At 37.7% G+C, this 20,656-nt stretch overlaps 1 protein-coding gene and 1 pseudogene across 9 annotated transcripts in view; one reads left to right on the top strand and one right to left on the bottom strand.

Moving 5' to 3' along the window:
* FRY (FRY microtubule binding protein) overlaps positions 1 to 20,656 on the bottom strand; it is a 540,327-nt gene that overhangs the window by 174,539 nt on the left and 345,132 nt on the right. For all 9 annotated transcript variants that reach the window (XM_024580787.4, XM_053920706.2, XM_053920710.2 and 6 more), the window contains 9 exons: positions 19,538 to 19,720; positions 17,314 to 17,400; positions 15,053 to 15,312; positions 14,548 to 14,737; positions 13,835 to 13,959; positions 11,699 to 11,756; positions 10,715 to 10,806; positions 9,822 to 9,994; positions 471 to 631 (listed from right to left, as the gene is read on the bottom strand). In XM_024580787.4, coding sequence (XP_024436555.2) covers positions 471 to 631; positions 9,822 to 9,994; positions 10,715 to 10,806; positions 11,699 to 11,756; positions 13,835 to 13,959; positions 14,548 to 14,737; positions 15,053 to 15,312; positions 17,314 to 17,400; positions 19,538 to 19,720 — 1,329 coding nt within the window. The remainder of the gene's footprint in view (positions 1 to 470; positions 632 to 9,821; positions 9,995 to 10,714; positions 10,807 to 11,698; positions 11,757 to 13,834; positions 13,960 to 14,547; positions 14,738 to 15,052; positions 15,313 to 17,313; positions 17,401 to 19,537; positions 19,721 to 20,656) is intronic.
* LOC112296231 (U4 spliceosomal RNA) lies at positions 5,389 to 5,451 on the top strand (annotated as a pseudogene).

Consider the following 20,656-nt stretch of genomic DNA (forward strand, 5'->3'; position numbering starts at 1 on the left):
ATAAATGTCTCTATTTTTCATAGTACATGGCTTGCTTCTTTCTGGACAGACCTCATATATATAAAGCCTTATTATAACCTACGGTTCTTTTTAGATTGGAAGTTTATTGACAAGGCAGCTACTTGAAGGATTTATCCCTTAAGGAAAAACATATGGTTCTCATATAGAAGAAACACTGATTACAGTGGAAGCTTGGATAAATTCTGCATGTAGAAATTATAAGGCCAATTGGAATATGTGCATATTTATGCACAACTATCAATCTAAACTTATGCATGTACATTTTGGAATTTTTAAGTTTAGTTTGTGTATTTTTGTGTGTGTTTACTTGATTTTTTGCATGTGTGCTTAGATTATCATATCACATGATATCATATTATTTATTTTAAAGTAATTTAAGGCATGGTTATTAGTTTAAGAAAAGAGATCATGGATCTGACAGAAATCATCATGAGGCAAAAGTGACCTACCTTTAAGGCACAATACTGGTATCTTGTGATCTGATGGTTCCTGTCACTGTACCTATCCAGAGGTGTGAACATAATGCTGAAGGGCCCTGCCCACTGGCTGAACAAGATGAAGAGATGGTGCCTCAGGCTTTGCTGGGGGAAAAGAAATCTCCGGTGGTGAACTAGAGAGAAAAACACAGAGTTGAGTCTATGAAACTAAAAAATACAGTGAATACAATTTATGTCACTACTACACATGTTTTTTAAGTTTTGGGGAAAGGATTAATTTCATTTCCTAACTTAAGTTCCCTTTAGGTAATAAAATATGTTTAAAAGTCAATCAGAATTTTCTAAGTGTGCACTCTTCCCTTCACGCTGCTGTCACTAGCACCTCCTCTCAGAGCTGTAAGCAGAGGCAGAAGATGACTCACGTGGTTTTTTCATCAAAGTCTGGAGAATCTTCCCCTTCCAATCAGGTGCTCACATAGGCAACGTTCCCATGACTGTTGCCAGTCATTAGGAAAAATGGTGAAGTATAATGTATAGATCACTTAAAACAAACATACTTTAACTGACATCTTACTTTTGAGTCATTAAATGAGGAATATTGATCATATAACATCAAAGTTATGAAAAAGTAGAAATAGTTCACTTATAGTTTTTATAAATATGTCAAAAGCTTTTAATGACAATCATTAATTTTAACACCAAACTGACCAGGTATTTTTATTTTCTGTGCCTGTATTAGGTGAAATTATTTCTTTTATAAAAATTAGTTATTAATGAATTTATTAGGATGGCATTTGTTAATAGAATTATATAGGTTTCAGGGGTACAATTCAATAATACAACATCTAGTTATTGTATTGTGTATTCACCACTGCAAGTCGTCTCCTTCTATCACCGTTTATGTCCCCTTTGTCCTCTTCTACCTCCCCACACTCACCTTTCCCTATGGTAATGTTGTCTGTGTCTATGAGGGTTTTTTTTTTTTTTCTTAATCCCTTCACCCAGCTCTGGTACCCCGTCCCTCAGACAGACATCTTGTTCCCTATATCTATGAGTCTGTTTCTATTTTGTTTGTTAGTTTATTTTGTTCATTAGAGTCCACACGTAAGTGAAATTATATGGTATTTGTCTTTTCTGACTGGCTTATTCCACTAACCATAATCCCTTCCATGTCCATCCATGTTATCCCCAAAGCTAAGATTTCCTTCTTTTTAATGGCCAAGTAGTATTCCATTGAGTAAACGTATTATAGCTTTCTTACCCACACATCTATTGATGTACTTGGGCTGTTACCAAATCTTGGCTATTATAAATAATGCTTTAATGAACATAGGGGTACATATATTCTTTCCAATTGGTGCTTCAGGTTTCTTCAAATATATTTCTAAAAGTAGAATTGCTGGGTAATAAGGCAGTTCCATTTTTCATTTTTTGAGGTAACTCCATACTGTTTTCCATGGTGGCTATACCAATCTGCATTCCCACCAGCAGTGCACAAGGGTACCCTTTTCTCCATATCCTTGCCAACACTTGTTTGTTGATTTATTGATGGTAGCCATTCTGACAGGTGTGAGGTGATATCTAATTGGTGGTTTTAATTTGCTTTTCTCTGACGATTAGTTACGTTGATGTTGAGTATCTTTTCATATGTCTATTGGCCATCTGCATGTCCTCTTTAGAGAAGTGTCTATTCAGGTCCTTTGCCCATTTTTAATTGCATTGTTTGTTTTTTGGGGTTGAGTTTTATAAGTTCTTTATAAATTTTGGATATTAACCCCTTACAGTTGTATCATTGGTGAATATGTTCTCCCATTCAGTGAGTTGTCTTTTCATTTTGTTGATCATTTCCTTTGATTTGCAAAAACTTTTTAGTTTGATATAGTCCCATTTGTTTATTTTTTCTTTATTCCCTTGCCTGAAGAGACATATCAGAAAAAATATTGTACAAGAAATGTCCAAGATTTTACCGCCTATGTTTTCTTCTAGGATTTTTATGATTTTGAGTCTAACATTTAAGTCTTTAATCCATTTTGAGTTTGTTCCTGTGTGTGGTGTAAGATGATGTCTAATTTCATTTTTTGCAAATATCTGTCCAATTTTCCCAACATGATTTATTCAATGATTATCTTTACCCTATTGTATGTTCTTGCCTACTTTGTCAAATAGTAATTGACCATAGCAGTGTGGGTTTATTTCTGGGTTCTCTGTTCTGTTCCATCGATCTATATCTCTGTTTTTAGGTCATCACCATGCTGCTTTAATGGGCTTTTAGTATAGCTTGATACCAGTTAGTGTGATTGTTCCAACTCTGTTCTTCTTTTTCAAGACTGCTGTGGCTGTTGGGGGTCTTTTGTGGTTCCATATAAATTTTTGGTATATTTGTCCTAGTTCTGTAAAATACACCATTGGTATCTTGATAGGAATTGCATTGAATCTATGGATTATTTTAGGTAGTATGGACATTTAAATGACGTTAATTCCTCTTATGCATGAACATGGTATATGCTTCCACTTATTTGTATCTTCTTCAATTTTTTCTTCTGTGTTTTACAATTTTCTGAGTACAGGTCTTTTATATCCTAGCTTAAATTTACTCCTAGGTATTTTTTGATGCAATTGTAAATGGGATTTTTTTAAGTTTCTTTTTCAGGTTGTTAATTATTGGTTTATGGAAATGCAATTCATATCTGAGTATTTATTTTGTATCCTGCAAACTCTACTGAATTTATTTATCTATCAGTTCTAGTAGTTTTTTTGGTGGAATCTCTATATACAGTATCTGCATATACAGTATCTCTATATCAGGGTTCTCTACATACAGTATCATGTCATCTGCAAATAATGAGAGTTTTACTTCTTCTTTTCGTATTTGGATGGCTTTTATTTCTTCTTCTTGTCTGATTGCTGTGGTTAGGAATTCCAGTACTATGTTGAATAAGAGTGGTGAAAGCGGACATCGCTGTCTTGCTCCTGATGTGGGAAATGCTTTAAGTTTTTGCTTTTTGAGTATGATGTTGGTGGTGGGTTTGTCAAATACGACTTTTATTATGTTGAGATATGTTTCCTCTATGCATTTTAATAACAGTTTTTTTGGTCATACATGGGTGCTAGATTTTATTAAATGCTTTTTCTGCATCTATTGATTTGATCAATTGATTTTTATTCTCTATTTTATTTTTGTTGTGTATCACATTAATGATTTGTGAATATTGTACCAACGTTGCATCCCAGGAATAAATCCCACTTAGTCATGGTGTATGATCTCTTTAATGTATTGCTGGACCAGATTTGCTAATATTTTGCTGAGGATTTATTTTCTAAGTTTATCAGGGCTATTGGAATAAAATTTTCTTTCTGTGTAGTGTCTTTATCTGGTTTTTAAATTAGGATAATGCTTGCCTTATAAAATGAGCTTGGGAGTCATTTATCCTCTTGAATTTTTTGGGATAGTTTTGGGAAAGATAGATGTTAATTCTTCCTTCAATGTTTATTAAAATTCTCCTGTGAAGCCATCTCATCCAAGACTTCTGTTTGATGGGAGGTTTTTTTTTTTATTACTACTTCAATTTCACTACTCATAATCTGTCTATTCACATTCTCTGGTTCTTCTTGATTCACTTTCTCAAAATTGTATGTTTTTAGGAATTTACCTATTTCTTTCGGATTGTCCAATTTGTTAACATATAGTGGTAATGTTTTTTTTTTTTTTTAACAATTCCTTGTATTTCTGTGGAGTCATTTGTGATGTTATTTATTTGGGTCCTCTCTCATTTATTCTTGATGAGTCTGGTTAAAAATTTGCCAGTCCTGTTTATCTTTTCAAAGAACAAACTCTTGGTTTCATGGATCTTTTGTATATATTTTTTAGTCTTTATGTCATTTATTTCCACTCTAATTTTTATTATTTCTTTTCTTCTACCCACTTTGGGCTTTGTCGGTTGTTCTTTTTCTAGTTGCTTTAAGTGTAAAGTTAGATTGTTTAGTTAAAATTTTCTTGTTTTTTGAGGTAGGCTGCAATGCTATGAATTTCTCTCTTAGGACTGCTTTTGTTGTGTCCCATAGATTTTGAATTGTTGTGTTCTCATTTTCTTTTGTTTCAAGGTATCTTCTGACCTTGTCCTTGATCTCATTGATCATTTAGTTACATGTTATTTAGCCTCCATGTCTTTGTGTGTGTTTTCTTTCTTTTTTTGTGACCGATTTCTATTTTCATACTTTTATGGTCAGAAAAGGTGTTTGATATAATTTCAACCTTATTAAGTTTATTGAGATTTGTTTTGTGTCCTAACATGTAGTCTATCCTAGAAAATGTCCCAAGTACACTTGAAAAGAATGCATATTCTGTTGCTTTGGGGTACAATGCTCCGAAGATATCAATTAAATCTACCTGTTCTTAATGTGTCATTTAAGGCTGCTGTTTCTTTGATGATTTCCTTTCTGGACAATCTATCCACTAATGTCAATGGGGTATTAAAGTCCCTGCTATGACTGTATTACTGTCAACCTCTCCATTTACATCCATCAAAATTAGCCTTATGTATTTAGATGCGCCTGTGTTGGGTACATAATTGTTTACAAGGGTTATATCCTCTTGTTGGATTGCTCCCTTTATCCTTATGTGGTGTCCTTTTTCTCTTATGATAGCCTTGGTTTTACAGTTTATTTTGTCAGATATGAGTATTGCTACTCCATCTTCTCCATTTCAATTTGCCAATCTCTTTTTCCATCCCTTTAGTTTTAGTCTGTGTGTATCTTTCATTCTGAGGTGGGTCTCTTGTAGAGAGTGTATATATAGGTTTTGTTTTCTTATCCATTAAGCTGCTTTATGTCTTTGGATTAACTCATTTAAGCCATTTACATTTAAAATGATTGTTTGCCCTGGCCAGATAGCTCAGTTGATTAGAACGTTGTCCCAATATGCCAAGGTTGAAGCTTTGTGCAGTGGCAGTATCACAGCCAATGAGGTTTATCTGAGGCGTGATTATTGTCAATATACCAAGGTTGAGGGTTCAGTCTCAGGTCAGGGCACATATAAGAATAAGCCAATGAATGCACAAATAAGTGAAACAACAAATCAATGTTTCTCTCTCCCCCCACCACTTCCTTCCTCTCTCTCTCTGTAAAATCAGTCAATTAAAAATAATTAAAGTGGTTATTGATAGGTACATATTATTTGTCATTTTATTCTTTTAACTATGTTCCTCTGCTTTTTCCCTTCTTTTTCTTAAAGAAGATTCTTTAACATTTCTTGTTATAGTGGTATTTGTGGTAACAAAATCCTTTAGCTTTTTTTTTTTCTTTGTCCGGGAAACTATTTCTCCTTAAATTTTAAATGATAGCCTTGCTGGGTAAAGTAGTCTTGTTTGTGGGCCCTTGCTTTTCATCACTTTGACTATTTCATGCCAATCCCTTCTGGCCTGAAATGTTTCTGTTGAGAAATCAGATGACAGTCTTATGGGAGCTCCCTTATAGGTAACTATCTCTTGCTGCTTTTAAGATTTGTTCTTTGTCTTTTACCTTTGCCATTTTAATTATGATGTGTCTTTTCTTTTTGAAAAGATTTTATGTTTTTATTTTTAGAGAGAGAGGAAGGGAGGGAGAAAGACTGGGAGAGAAACATTGATTGTTTGTGTCTTGCATGAGCCCCAACTGAAGATCAGGCCCACAACCTAGGTATTTCTCTAATCAGGAACCAAACCAGCAAACTTACACTTTGTAGGATGACATTCAACCAACTGAGCTATGCCGGTCAGGGCTATTTACTATGTGTCTTGGTGTGGGCCTCTTTGAGTTCATCTTGTTTGGTACTCTCTGAACTTCCTGGACTTTTGGGTCATTTTTCCTTCACCAGGATAGGGAAGTGTTCAGTCATTATTTCTTCAAATAGGTTCCTGATGCCTTGCTCACTCTCTTCTTCTTCTGGTACATCTCAATGTGGATATTGGTATGCTTAATGTTTTCTGAGAGGATCCTTAAATTATCTTCATTTTTTTTTAAAATTCTTTTTTCTTTTTGCTGCTCTGATTGGGTGTGTTCTGCTACCTTGTCTTCTAAATCACTGATTTGATCCTTTGCTTCATCCAACCTGCTGTGTATTTCTTCTAGTGTATTTTTCACTTCAGTCATTGTATTCTTCATTTCTGACTGGTTATTTTTTATTGTTTGTATGCCCTTTTTTATGTTGTTGTAATTCTAAGTTCCTTCAGAATCCTTTTAAACACTGTTTTGAACTCTATATCTGGTAAATTGCTTGCCTCCATTTCATTTAGCTCAGTTTTGGAGATTTCTCCTGTTCTTTCATTTGGGGCATGTTTCTCTGTTTTCCCATTTTGGTTGCCTCTTAGTGTTTGTTTCTATGTATTAGGTAGAACTTCTTTGACTCCCAGTCTTGGTGGGGTGGCCTGATGTAGTAGGTGTCCTGTGGGACCCTGGGACAGTCTCCTCAATCACCTGTGCTGAGTTCTCCAGGAATGGACCTTTTGTGGGTTATGTGGTCCTTCCTGTTGTAATTAAGGCTTGGTTGCTATGGGCTCATTCATGTGTGGGTTTGACCCTCAGGCTGGCTAACTGTGAGGATCAAGTTATAACTACAGTATATAAAGTGCTGTGCAGGTACTGACCACATGAAGCAGAATTTGCCTCAACAGGGTCTGGCTCCTGCTGACGTCTCCCTTTGGGCATGTTACTTGTGAAGCTAATTGAATCCTGCTCTGATGATGTCTGAAGCTGGCCACTGGGTGAGTTGGTTCTGGGGCCTCTTGGGAGGGTCAATATCAGACACTGCCTGTGGCAACCTGTTTGTAGCTACAAAGCAATCCACAGTTTGTGGCTGCCTCTGCTGGGCTTGGATGCACATGGTAAGGATCAAGCTCTGCACCAAGGCTGGCTTTTGCCAGCTTTGGACCCTGGGAGCAGGTCAGCAAAAGTACCAAGGAACCCTGAGGTTTGCCTCCACCTGCCTCTGTCTGCTGGCTGCTGGCTCAGTCACTGAAAAAGACTCTGGTGGTACTCAAGTTGCATGGGATAGGTTCTTAGTGAGTAACCAAGTATAGGTGAGAAGTGTTCACCAGATCTATACAGGTTGAAACTTGGTGCCAGTCTGAGGTCACTTAGCAAATATCCTAGGGTATAATAAGTCTAGCTGCCACCTGCTGGGTGCTTGCATATATTTGTGGTGGGGTGGTGTCACAGGGAATTGTCAAGGAGAGGCCAGCAGAGTTTGTCAGGCCAAAACAGAGCAAGATTTGGCTGTGTGAAGGGAGGGCTCTATACTGGTCAGGTGTGCAAGAAAAAAATTTCCTCCATCCTCCAGACACACAACTCAGCCTATACCAGATTCTGCCAGGAGCCTAATCTCAGCAGGGCGGGGCTGCTGGGAGTCAGGAGAGGGGTGGGTGCTGGCCAGTCTCTGGGGAAGGTGCAGGGTGTGGCCACCTTCCCAGAGTCACACAAGTCAGTCTGTTCCAGATTATTCTCAGACTTTGGCAGCATGGAACCACCAAGAGTTGAGAGAATGGGCTACTGGGAGTCTGGAAAGAGGGGCTAGTGGATTTTCAGTGAGGCGGACACACCAGTCATGTTCACAAGAAAGTCGGGGGACTAGTGCCCTGACCCAAAGCCACAAACTCAGTCACTGACACCCCCTGAGTTGGCTCACACCTCTATACCCAAGCCTACGCAGCTGAGTTTTCATCAAGGTGTGAGCTCTACAGGGTGGGTTGACAGGGAATCCAGAGGGTGTGGCTATTGCTTTCCCCCAAGCTGCATATGGAGGGGAGTGCTCCACCTAATACAGATAGCATCTGCAGTGAATAGAGTAACTCTGCTCAGGGAGTACCAGTGGCTGTCCCCTCAGCTCTGTCCGAGAGCCACAAACCCCAGTCTCTCCTCATACAACTCTAGTTTCTCTGTCCTCCCTCTACCAGAGCCCAGGGTGACTGGCTGTGAATGAGGTTTTGTGTGTTGGCCCTTTAAGAGGGTGCCTGTGTCCAGCAGACTCTGTCTCTCCTTTATGGACAGAATCTTCACTGATTTTCATAGCCAGTGTTATGTGGGCAGCTCTTCCCAGCTTTGGGAAGCCTGGCTTGGGGTCAAGACCCTAAGCTTCTCAAGGGGAACCTTTGCAAGTGAGATATCTCTCTGGAATCTTAGCTGCTGCCATGGGAGCAGGGGCAGCCCTTCTTGCATGTCCATACTTCCTACCAGTCTTGATGTGGCTTCTTCTGTAAACCCTTGGTTATAAGATATAACCTTCATTTGGTTATTCAGGTTGATTGCTCTATATTTTAGTTGTAATTCCAGTTTGGTCCTGGGAGGAGGTGAGTATAGCTTCCACCTATTCCACATCCATCTTGGATCTCTGAGAATGTTTCATACCTATTTGCTTTCTGTAAAAAAATTCTGTCAAAAATATAATCTACTAAGCTATCCAGAATTCTATATAATGTGTTGATTAGATAGTCAAGAGAAATAATACTGAGATTGCAAGTTCACAGATTTCACAAAAGAGGTAAAAAATGACAAAAACATAAATGTGGGTAGGGGTAAATATAGTAGAGATTTTAGAATGGGTTTGAAGTTAAATGACCACCAACTTAAAATAGGCTGCTATAAAAAGAGCTTGGTATATATGGAGCACATGGTAATTGCAGACCAAAAACCTATGAGAGATGCACAAGAAATAAAGAGAAAGCAATCCAAACAACACTTTCGTGGCAAGAAAGCCATCAGAATACAAGAGAAGAGAGCAAGAAAGGCACAGAGAACTTTAAAAACAATCAGAAGACAATTAATAAAATGGCAATAACTACATATTTATCAATAGTTACTTTAAATGTAAAAGGACTAAATGTTCCAATCAAAAGACATAGGGTGGCTGAATGGGTAAGGAAATAAGGTCCTTACGTATGCTGTCTACAGGAAAACCATTTCAGATCAGAAGAGACACACAGATTAAAAGTAAAGGGATACAAAAAGATATTTCATGCAATGGGAAATGACAAAACAGACTTTAAAACATGGTCACGGATTAGCAGAAGAATGAAAAAAATGAAGCACTTGTGATTGTTCCCTTTGAATTCCTTCCTTCCTGTGTAAATCTCATAAGTTCATTTTCACATGGGAACCAAGATGAAGAATAGAAATAATAACAAACACAAAGTCAAATTTAACTCCTACTGTTCTATTTCCAACTTTGTGCTGAGTGACTACAATTTGTCCTCCTGTACATTTCCAAGTATTTCAAGACAAACCGACAATCCCACCCCATACCTGCACACAGGCCAGGAGGGTCACTAGAAAGCACAGTCCTTTGGAACAAATCATTTTTCAAGTATAATAACCTGCAGTGACGCATCACTATACCTGGAACACACTGAATCAAGTTGGCGACCATAGCACTAAAATGTGCCCGGATATCTTTAAGAATTTCAACTTCTTTATCATTTTCAGCTTCTAGCAGCATACGGGTCAGGTCCACATATTCTAAGAACAAAGCTCCAAGAGCTAATGTATCCCGTTCTAAGGCTCCATTTGTACTGGAATAAAGGAAAATGAAATTTTAGATGCTCAGTCTTCATGTCAAAGTGTTACATGCTTCACAAAAAATAAGATTCACTGTCAGAACTGATATACTACATTTGTTTTTGACCTATAAGTGGTATAAATAGAGTAAGAAAAAAAACAAGCTTTTTGGACTTTTTCTGAGTAAAAGTTAAAGGTAATGTATTTCTTTAAAAAAGACAGAAAACATATGAAATGTTAAAGGGATTTATCTAAGAAAAAGAAGATAAAAAATATGAACAGTAAAAATGACGGCAAACTCACAGTTATTAACAACCACACCTAAAACAAAAACAAAAGCAAACTAAGCAAACAACTAGAACAGGAATAGAACCACAGAAATGGAGATCACACGGAGGGTTATCAACAGGGGAGTGGGAGGGGGAGAGAGGGGGGAAAGGTACAGAGAATAAGTAGCATAAATGGTAGGTAGAAAATAGACAGGGGGAGGGTAAGAATAGTGTAGGAAATGTAGAAGCCAAAGAGCTTATATGTATGACCCATGGACATGAACTATAGGGGGGGAATGTGGGAGGGAGGGGGTGTGCAGGATGGAGTGGAGTGAAGGGGGGGAATGGGACAACTGTAATAGCATAATCAATAAAATATATTTAAAAAAAAGACAGAAAATTAAAAGAGACAAAAGTAGACCAGTGTAGTGAGCAGAGATCAACTCAGGGGAATTTTCACCCTACCTGTCACTTATTACACCAGCATCAGCCAGAAGTTCAAAAATTCGAAGTAGCTGTAGTCTTAACAAGTCCCGCCGTTCTCGGCGTTTCTTGTTCTGTGCAGAAAAAAGTTATATCACTTATATATATGGGCAAGACAATAGGATCTTTGTTTTAGGAAACTTTTTTGAAGAAAAGTATAACCCAGTTCTTTCCAATTTTCTAAAGATAAAAGACAAAATGTAGTTTTCTTCCTTCCTAACCCTTAGAGACAATGCTTGCTATTATAGGAGTAAGAGAAAGATCATGCGAGGGCAGTGGCCTCAATACATATTTATAAGGTATAAATGTTCAGAAAAAGCCTCAATTCATAGGTGCTCAAATGTCTGTGGAAGGACTGGAGCATCTGAATCAGGAGAAAGGAAGAGTGACCACAAATGTTCCCACCAATTCTGGTCACGGAGCTCACAGGTTCTCACTTGAACTGCTCGGTTTTTGTTACTGCTCATATCTGATCTATTCTATGGGGAGCTCCTTTTTGTCTTTGTTTACATTTCATTTTTTTAATCTTGCTACATTAAAGTTTATCCATTTCAGACTTCATTCAGGGAAGATAATGGTGAGGAAAATACTTCATATGCCAGATGAAACAAATAATATTGTTGACCATCACCAACTCCTTGTGAAAAAACAAGTAAACAAACTAAAAACCAAAATTCAATCAACTCAAACCTCCTGCAAAATAATGTAATATCTTAATATATAGACAACTATTTTGGTTGTTTTGCTTTTATAAATTTAGGACATAAAATCTTTTAAAGTAGGAATCATACTATATAGCCAAATATTGAAATATAATGAAAATTTAAAAATCTAAAATATTAAGATTCCATGTTAAAAGCATGTTGGGGTGTTTGCATTCTTTAGAGGAAACCATGGGTATGATTAAATTTTATACCAATGTCCAAATAAACTAAGTATCTTAATGATTTAAATTCAAAATATTACCTCTGGTCTTCGTTCCAGAGCTTCTTTCATTAATGGATGAAGTTCTTCTACCAATTCTCTACAGAGGAGAAAGGTCAGCATTTACAATTCATTATTATTGACACTAAACTTGTCACCAAACATGTCCATTCAATCCTAAATCATTTGCCTTCTCCACTTCGCTTCTGACATCAGAATCTCCCCTGGCCTTTCCATTTCCTGAACATGTGGTGAACACGGTAGGTATTGGCCTATACTTGTACTATTGGTATTAATTCCAGTGCTGTGTGTAAAATTTTGGCTCAATGCACTTGTTGACTTGATTTTGATTTAATGTTCTAGAGACCACTATAGCAAAAACCCTGTCTGAACAATTAACAATATTTTGCAGGAACTTTCTAAATTCAAAGCATTTTACTACACTGTGGACCTGAAGATAAAGGGAACTGAGCTTCTGTACAGAAATGTTCAGTCTGATTAGAGTACAAGAGATGGGTGCAATTACCACAGCACTGCCTTTGGGATCTGTGCTCAGGGGAATGACTGATAGTTGATTCTAAAATGAAGGCTTTTTCAAACTGCAGAGAGAAATTCCTTTATTTGTACTATATGGCAAATGCAAATATGGCAAGTACTACAGTAATGAGGTTGTCATCAAAACCTTTCTTTCTCTTGGGTAGTAAAAATAAAAGTTTGATCATGTTAATATAGGTTTCATATTACATGTATATACTTTACCAGTCCCCATTATGTCCAAAACAAAATTATGAGATCTAGCCTATTGGTAGGTATTTTGTCCATAGCCTGCTCCATGTCTAAAAACCTTGTATTTTCTGGTAGAATATTTTGTGCTATTAGAAACCACTATCCAGGGAAATCCAAAGATAGGAAGGAAACTCTATTGGATTCTGCACCGAGATATAGAAAGCCTGTGTTCCATTCCAGATTTTTCCAATATACAGATGCTGGAATTTTTTTCATCAAAGATATAGAAATACTATTAATAGATTCCTATCTAAAAGCAAACATTTATCAAATATTTCCTATGTGCATTTTAATATTTAATCTTCTTAATAAATCTATGAGATAGATTATATAATTATACTAATTTTTCTTAATTTTATTAGAGAGATACACTTCATTTTTATTGATTGTAACAATTTTACAGGGGAGGAAACTGAGGCCCAGATCTATGTAGCTAGTAAGATGCATAAGTTACTTCCCCTAAGGAATAATACTAAGAGGAAGAGATATGCAAAGAAGCCTTGGGTTCTTTGGGAAAGAATGTTCGGAAATTCCAGGAATTGTTTCTGTCATCTTCTTGTAGTATTTCTACATGATGCCTTGTCTTAGCTAATAAATAAGTAGTGAAGCTCTAGTTAACTGGCATTCAGGAATCAGAACTTAAAATTACTTTTTCTAAGGATAAAATCTTACTCTGCATAAATAATGTAACCGATTTTTTTCAGTTGCCTCTAAGATGTCTCATTAATCTTTATTTTTCAAATAAGGTTTCTTGTTGATGCTTGGAGCTCTCTCTTGTATTTGCATGAAAACTGTGAGATTTTATTTGTCCTTGTAGGCCTTCCTGATTAGCTAAAGTCATCAGAGGCAGCCCAACTAACGTTTTATAATGGCCCTTTCAAAAGGCCTTGACAATTTCTCAGGTAGCATGGTTGTTTCATTAAAGGTGTGAAATGGGTAAGGAATCCAGAAAGTGAGATATGATGGTTCTATTAAGGCAGGTAAAGCATTTTATAGGAAGGTCCACTAGTGTAACAGGTCACCCCTAAGTCAGTTCTGCCAGTGCTTAAACCTTGAGGGCCAGTTGCAGAAATGGCTGATAAGCAGACACTCCTTATTGTGACCTTAAAGCCTCTGGACAGTCTGGTTAACTGGGGATTGACACTGAATTGTTTTTACAATTATTGAAAACAAAGCCTACAAGTGAGATAAAATCTGAGAGGTAAAGTCAAAGTTGCAATGATGAAAAGTGAAACGTAGGCAGCTGCAAGCAGTGCTTGTTTCGTGCACGTCAGCAGTGGACACGGGAGACTGCAGGCACTCGTCATCAGCAAGTCAGACTTGTTCTGTAAACAGACGCCAGGGCAGTGGCAGCACACATAAATTTACAACGACATATTAAAACTACTGTACCTGAAAACCAGGGAATTTGTTCTTCCAAATCCTAAAACTAAGGACTCTGTGATCTCAATGCCCTCTAGTCTCATCAAAGGCACCAACTGCTTTAACAGTACTCCCACCGACGGGGTGCCTGTGGCCTGCAACAAATTGATTAAAGTGAAAAAGAGGTCACATGATAACGGATGCTTCCTTTAATCAAATGGTGATTCCATCACAACAGTTTCAAAGTTCTGAACCAGTTCCCAAGGCACTGCCAACACTTCAGGAAAAATAACACAATCTATACATTTTAATACAGCACAGTGAATGCATTTCCCATCTGGGACACAAATTCTAAAGAACTTTTTTATTATAATAGTTTCTTATAAACAAGCAAATTAAATCTACAAAACTTATCTTTAACATAGTAAGTTAACAAGACATGGTTTAAAGGTAAGGAGTGACAGACATGTGGTATGTAGGACATGAACGAGACCTCAGGGCACTAATAAACACAAGTCACTACGGTCTTAAGTTTACTCGCTTCTCTTTATCTTCCGCTGCCCACTTGTCACGGAGGAATAATAAACTGTGCACATAAACACTCAGTGGAATTTAGGAACGTGTAGAAAATCCGATCCCATGTACTCCAGATAGCAAGTATAGTGCAGTGTGCACTGTGAACTCTAGACAAAGAAGCTAAGAAAAACCTTACAGAATAATTCTTCTGAAGCATATTACATCACCTTGTTATCGTAGCTCACTGTACCATCAGGTGTGGTCGCCATTATTTCTGGAGTCGAAGCTCTTAAGTGTCCTGGGCTCATGATACTGGGCTTTGCAACTCCAAAGCAAAGAATCAGGTAATTTCTCCACAAGGTAACACAGTTGTCTCCACTGCCGGCAGTGCTGGTTTTCTTGGCATTAATTGGGCTACTAGAAATATGGAGTTAAAAACAAGTTCTGGATTTTAAATACCACTTATGAGTAAAGATTCCACAGAGTGCTCAAACAGAGATGAAGAGCTATCTGTCAAGGACTGTCCAGAAAGGGAAGGTCACTACTGGGTGGGAAGCTGAATAGAAAGAACTTCCAGAACATTTTCACCAGTAAGGTCCAAGATTCTATACTCAGACAATTACATTGGTTATTACAGGAGAAAAACAATTATTCTAATCTCTTGTATGAAATAAAAATGTAAGAGGGAAAATGATGAGAAGCAAAACAGAGGGAGGCACGAAGATCCCTTACTTGGGGTCCACCAGAGGCATGACTGACTGGAGCCGAGTGAAGGCATAGGGCCAGGCGTAGCTGAGGGCCGTGGGGCAGTGCTTGGGCAAGTTCTCCTGCCGCAGGAAACTGAACAGGCAGAGGACCCAGGGGTCTTTGACAGACTGAGCAAATATCCAGACATGGGACGGGCTCTTCACATCGTAATGGCTGTTGACCAGGACTGCATTCCACTCCACCAACCACTGAAGATCTACGCTGTGGGTCAGTGGCAAGGTGGCCTGCAGGTGCAAGTGGGTAATGAGTCAACACCACACTGTAAACTCCAGGTCTTCATTATGGCTTTTCCTGGCCACCTCTGCAATGGGCCATGCTGTAACTGATACCTCCTCTCGCCCCTACCACACAGGACCTTGGTTTGAAGTCATAACTGCTTCCCAAGATAGATGACAGGCAGCCCAAGTGCAGAGGTCAAGGACAGGGGCTGTACTTTGTGTAGCTCTAATGTTACACGACATTGTGCATTGGTACACAGATGCCACTCACTAAATAGTTGTTGAACAAACACGTGGCATTAGTTAATTCAAACTTGGCCATAGATTTGTCATTTTAAAATTCTGAAAAGTTATTAATCTTTGAGATTCATAATGTGCTTTTAACTCCTTATAATTAGATTATATATTTATACTTTTATGAAGGGCATTTTCTTGATGATTTTTAAGGTAAGATACCTATTTATTCTTGTCCTATGACATCAAGCCAAAATAACACATTCTAAATATTTCGAAAGATCTATCAAATAAGTTCTTATATTTCATTTTCTTTTAAGCCCAGAATATCAAAGTTTGAAATGATGGAGTTGTTATGCCAGGAGAGAAAATTGCCTTCACGTTTGTTAGGCATTTAAAGTGGTCCATTTTCTCTCCTGGGTCTAGGAGTTCCCATGGGTCAGAGAGCTCCACCAGTGTCCTCAATGGTTAATGGGCCAGGAGAGATTCCAGCCCCGGCTCTACACAAAACCTGTGGCCTGGGAAAACCACCAGACACTCCTGAGTGCTTCATTTATGACTTAGGGATTACAATGCTGCTCTCACTGGACCTTCTAGGTGAATTACACAAGGTAAGGGCTGTAAGAACACCTGGCACAGAGCAGGCACTGCTCCTCCCCCCACCTCCCTTCCCGTGCATCTCTTGAAGTGCAGAGTTGCTGACCTAGTTAACCTGGCTCAAGGTTTTGACTATGATAAACACAGAAAAAAAATCACACAAGTAAAATATAACCTGCAGGGAGATAAGATATGTGTACAAAACAATTACGCTTGACTCTTCCATTCCATGCATGTCTAAGCAATCTGAATTTCTAAAAGCAGCAGTTAGTCTGTGCTGCATGGCTCACAGCTGTAGTCATCATTATCACGACCATAGCAAGGATAAGGCTACTAAAAATAGGGATCTGTGTTCAGTTTTAGTTAGAAAAGGCCACAAAAACTCACAAGCATCTTTAGGTTTTGTAATCACTCATAGCTATTTGTCAATTAATTTTGTTTCCCTTTATAGTCATTTGACAGGAATGCACAATGCACTGGCCGTGTGGAGTATCCAAGCAGTCGGGATTGTCCTGCCGCTCTTCAGCTATGGAGCTGAAATTAGTCCATGTTCCATTACTGCACTGTACTGATTTTTTTAAAAAACCCAAATAATTAAAATCTGTGTCAGTTTCTCTTCTACTTGTTTAGGAAATTGAAAGCTGCCAATAGGCGCTTTATAGAGAAGAATGTATCTGTGTAACAGATAAAGCTCTACTAGAGTCCAAGTCTAATTAAGGTCAAGTCCAGACACTAACACTTCCTTCTGTGCGACTATGGCCCGCTGCTCCTTAATGTTTTTGAGTTTTGATAATTATGAGGGTCAAAAGATAATAAATGTGAAAGCAACTTATAAACTGTAAAAGCACCCTGTAAATATAAGCTACATATAGTGTGAAGTACAATAAATAATGTGAATTAATTTTCTTAAAGAAGCTTGAGCAATTCTTGAAATTGTAGTTTTCAAAATATTATTTCAATACTTAAGGCTCAAATTTTGTTTGAAATTTATCTGAATGTCTCTCCTGAGCCAGTATTTGAAAATGAACTTGTTTTCCTAAGTGCTTTTGTATCAGTGTATTAACCTGATATTACCCTCTAAATTCTTTCACATCATTTTTCTTTGTCCCTCTTTTTCCAATAGGTCCAGAGCTTATACTCAAGAATGACTAGCAATAGAATCAAGTGTGAACTTACCGATTCTGAAACTGCCACATGAACGAAACTTTCGAGAATGGAAGGACTTAGCTGATCCATGATATCAATCATGGGCCTGTCATCGTCCTGTACAAAGGGGAGGCGGTTACTCTCTGTGGGAAAGTAAATCCTTCCCTCCAGCCCACTCCCTTTCTAGTACATGAAGCAGAACAGCCTGCAAAATAGTGACAAGGTTTTCTCACAGAAAACTGAGTGTCAAGATGGTGAAAGGCAGTGGCTAAAACTTTCCATGCTTCTGAGTTGAGTCTTTCAAATTTCAGTGGGAAGATAATTGGGGCTCCCATTTCACACTGCATTGAAAAGACTTGTACCTAAATTTCAAAATCTCATTCATGTGTACAAGGATCTAAACGCCAGGACCAGACAATATTCACTGCAGCACTGGTGTTGCCATTATTTTAAGGAGCGGAAATCCCACGAGAATATGCTTTGCCAGACCTCTAAAATGCTGCTTACTGAAATCACTTACTTGCTAAAAGAACTGATAATTGTTGACTGTGACTGATTTAGTCCCCTCAAAACCCACATTGGAAACTGAGCACATACTCTCTGTGGTATCTATGTGGTATACAGCTATTTGATAAAAGAAGCAAATTGGAATGGGCAGGAGAGAAAGTATCACAATCATATACTTTACAACGTGGTCCTCCTGCTATTTCAAGTACCCACATGGCACCACACATAGTTATTAGAATATTATTGACTATATTCCCTGTGCTGTACTTTACATCCCCGTGACTATTTTGTAACTGCCAATTTGTACTTCTTAATCCCTTCTTCTACATGATTAGCGCGCACATACATACACCCACACGTAAATATATGTGCACACACATATATGTAATATATGTACACGTGTATGTAAATACACACATTACATATATGCACACATGCATATATGTACTATATATAAATATGTGGATGTTTGCCATTCTTTATTATAAAGAAACTCAGATATATAAAAACTCAGATATATGTTTACTTAGAAGCCTTATAGAAAAGCCTTGCAATGTCTTTTTCATGTATGAGAATCATTTCAGAATGAGAATGGTGTCCAAAGAGGCATGATTGGTTAGAGAAAGCAGCGTATGAGAAACGTCCCTACCAGTCTGACAGAACAGCAGTTACAAACGTGGTGCTTTACAAGCATCTGTATCTGGCTTTGAATCCTGGCTCTGTCATGTCCTAGCTGTTGGTTGTAAGGCTTCTAACCTCCCAAACCTCAGTCAGGGTGTCTGTACTTTGGGGTAATAACAATACTTATTCGTAGGTTTTCGTGAGGGTTAACCAAGATAATATGTGTGTAGAACACTTAGGCTGCAGTGTACATGGTAATTATTATTATGACTACTATCATAATTGGAGACTTAATAGAGGTTTACCGAAATATAGCATGTCTCAGAGATCCATTTTACTAGATAGAGGCATGGTCCCAAAATATATCAGATAGCTATCTGAAGAAATGTAAATAAGGACTGTGATGGATTTAAAAATATTTTATAAAGACAATGACCATTTTGAGGATCATAAACCAAGACCAGTGTTTTAAAACAAGAAAATGAAAAGTACCATTTTTCTAAAGAAGTAGTGGCATAAAAAGCTGGCCTTTCTTTCGCTGCTTCATGCCTGGGGTATGGCCGCCTGTGCCTTTAGGCCATGGACACGTGAACAAGGGTGTACTTGACTGAGGGCGGGAGGTCAGCGGGAGTCTAGGGCACTTGGTCATGGCCTTACTTCTCCCATCTTAAAGGGCTACATTTTCTTGGGATGCCATTTCTCTACTGTTATAAAAATTAAATGACTTTCTGTTAGCTAGACTGTTTATATCCTAATCATTTTAAATGGTATGCATTATTTTCTTGATAGTATTTTCTTTTTTCTCTAGTATAAATGTAATAGAGTGTGCTTAATTTGATATACACTGAACATTAATGGAGGCAAATGACCTATAACCTAATGTTAAAATTGTTTACTTTTTTACAAGCACCATCTCTTAGAGAATCATAAATGGGTTTTTCTACTGTTCACAGAATAGAAATTAAAAGTGTTATTTCATAATTAAAAACACATCACAAAAATTATTTGTTGACATCATGTGTGACACAACAGAATATAAAATAGTAATACATCATTTACAACTTTTAATCTAAACTTCAAAGTCATTGAAAGAAATGATTGGAGAATTTGGAAGAATAATCCATACCTCAGGCTGACCCAGGGCAAGAAATAAGGTGCGGATCTCCTTGAGTATTAAAACGGACAGTTTGCGTGTGGCCACCTGGAAACTGCAGAGCAAAACCAGAGCAAAGCCTTCCACGGCATGAAGGACACTGCAGTGGGGACCTCGTTCCGACTGCATGCGGTGGCTGGAGCCATTTGCAATCAACTGTCATACAATAAGAACAACATTCTCCATTCAGAAAAACAACAGTGGAAGAAGAAACTACCCTTATATGTATGTTGTGGGGCACATTGAACCTTGTGATAATTAAAATAAATTACAACAGCTCAGGTCCAGACATGTCTATAAATTCATTACTATTCATGAAATGTCATCAATCCCTATTTGTTTTTAGGTCCATTGTTACTTTGGGATACTATCAACCATCTGTTATCTGTGATAAGAAATAATTTTTCAAATGCTATTAACACATTAATAAAAACAAAACTGCCTCCATCCATACTATTCAAAATTACTCTATGTATTTAATCAAAGTGGCCTAATTTGTTTTTACTTAAGTTCTCTATAAACTTTGAGATGCAATTAAATTGAATTTTCAAACACTTACTTTCTAATTAGACTTGCTTCCTTTTTTGTGTGTTAGATTCTAATCTAGGTTTTGAATATTTATGACATGGGTTCTGGACATTCCCAAACCACAACCAAGTGAGTCTAAACAAATGGGAGCCAGACTGCAGGACAGATTCCACTTTCATTTCAGTTTTCTTTTTACGAGTATATGTTATCCTTATATAAGTTTATCCTTATCCTTATCCTTATATAAGTTTTTCAACTTATCATCTTTTGGCATGTGTAGAATACAAGGAAGGCGAATGATCTTGACCTCATCACTGAGGTCAGCACACCTGGCATCCTGGCTGATTCCTAGATACAAGGGTACTTCCTTGAACCTCCACACTCCTCAGACTCTCAGTTATGCTCTTCTCTACCTAGACCCCCTTCTCCATCTGCTCTTGCCAATGCCACGCCAGCACTGTCCAGGTTCCCCTCTGGCAACCTGGCTCTCCAAAATGTTTTTATGACGTTTTACCATTCAGGATTGAGGCATGAAAGAATAAAGAAACCACAGGCTGATTTTTT

The sequence above is a fragment of the Desmodus rotundus genome, chromosome 3, assembly GCF_022682495.2.
Source record: "Desmodus rotundus isolate HL8 chromosome 3, HLdesRot8A.1, whole genome shotgun sequence".
NCBI lineage: Eukaryota > Metazoa > Chordata > Mammalia > Chiroptera > Phyllostomidae > Desmodus > Desmodus rotundus.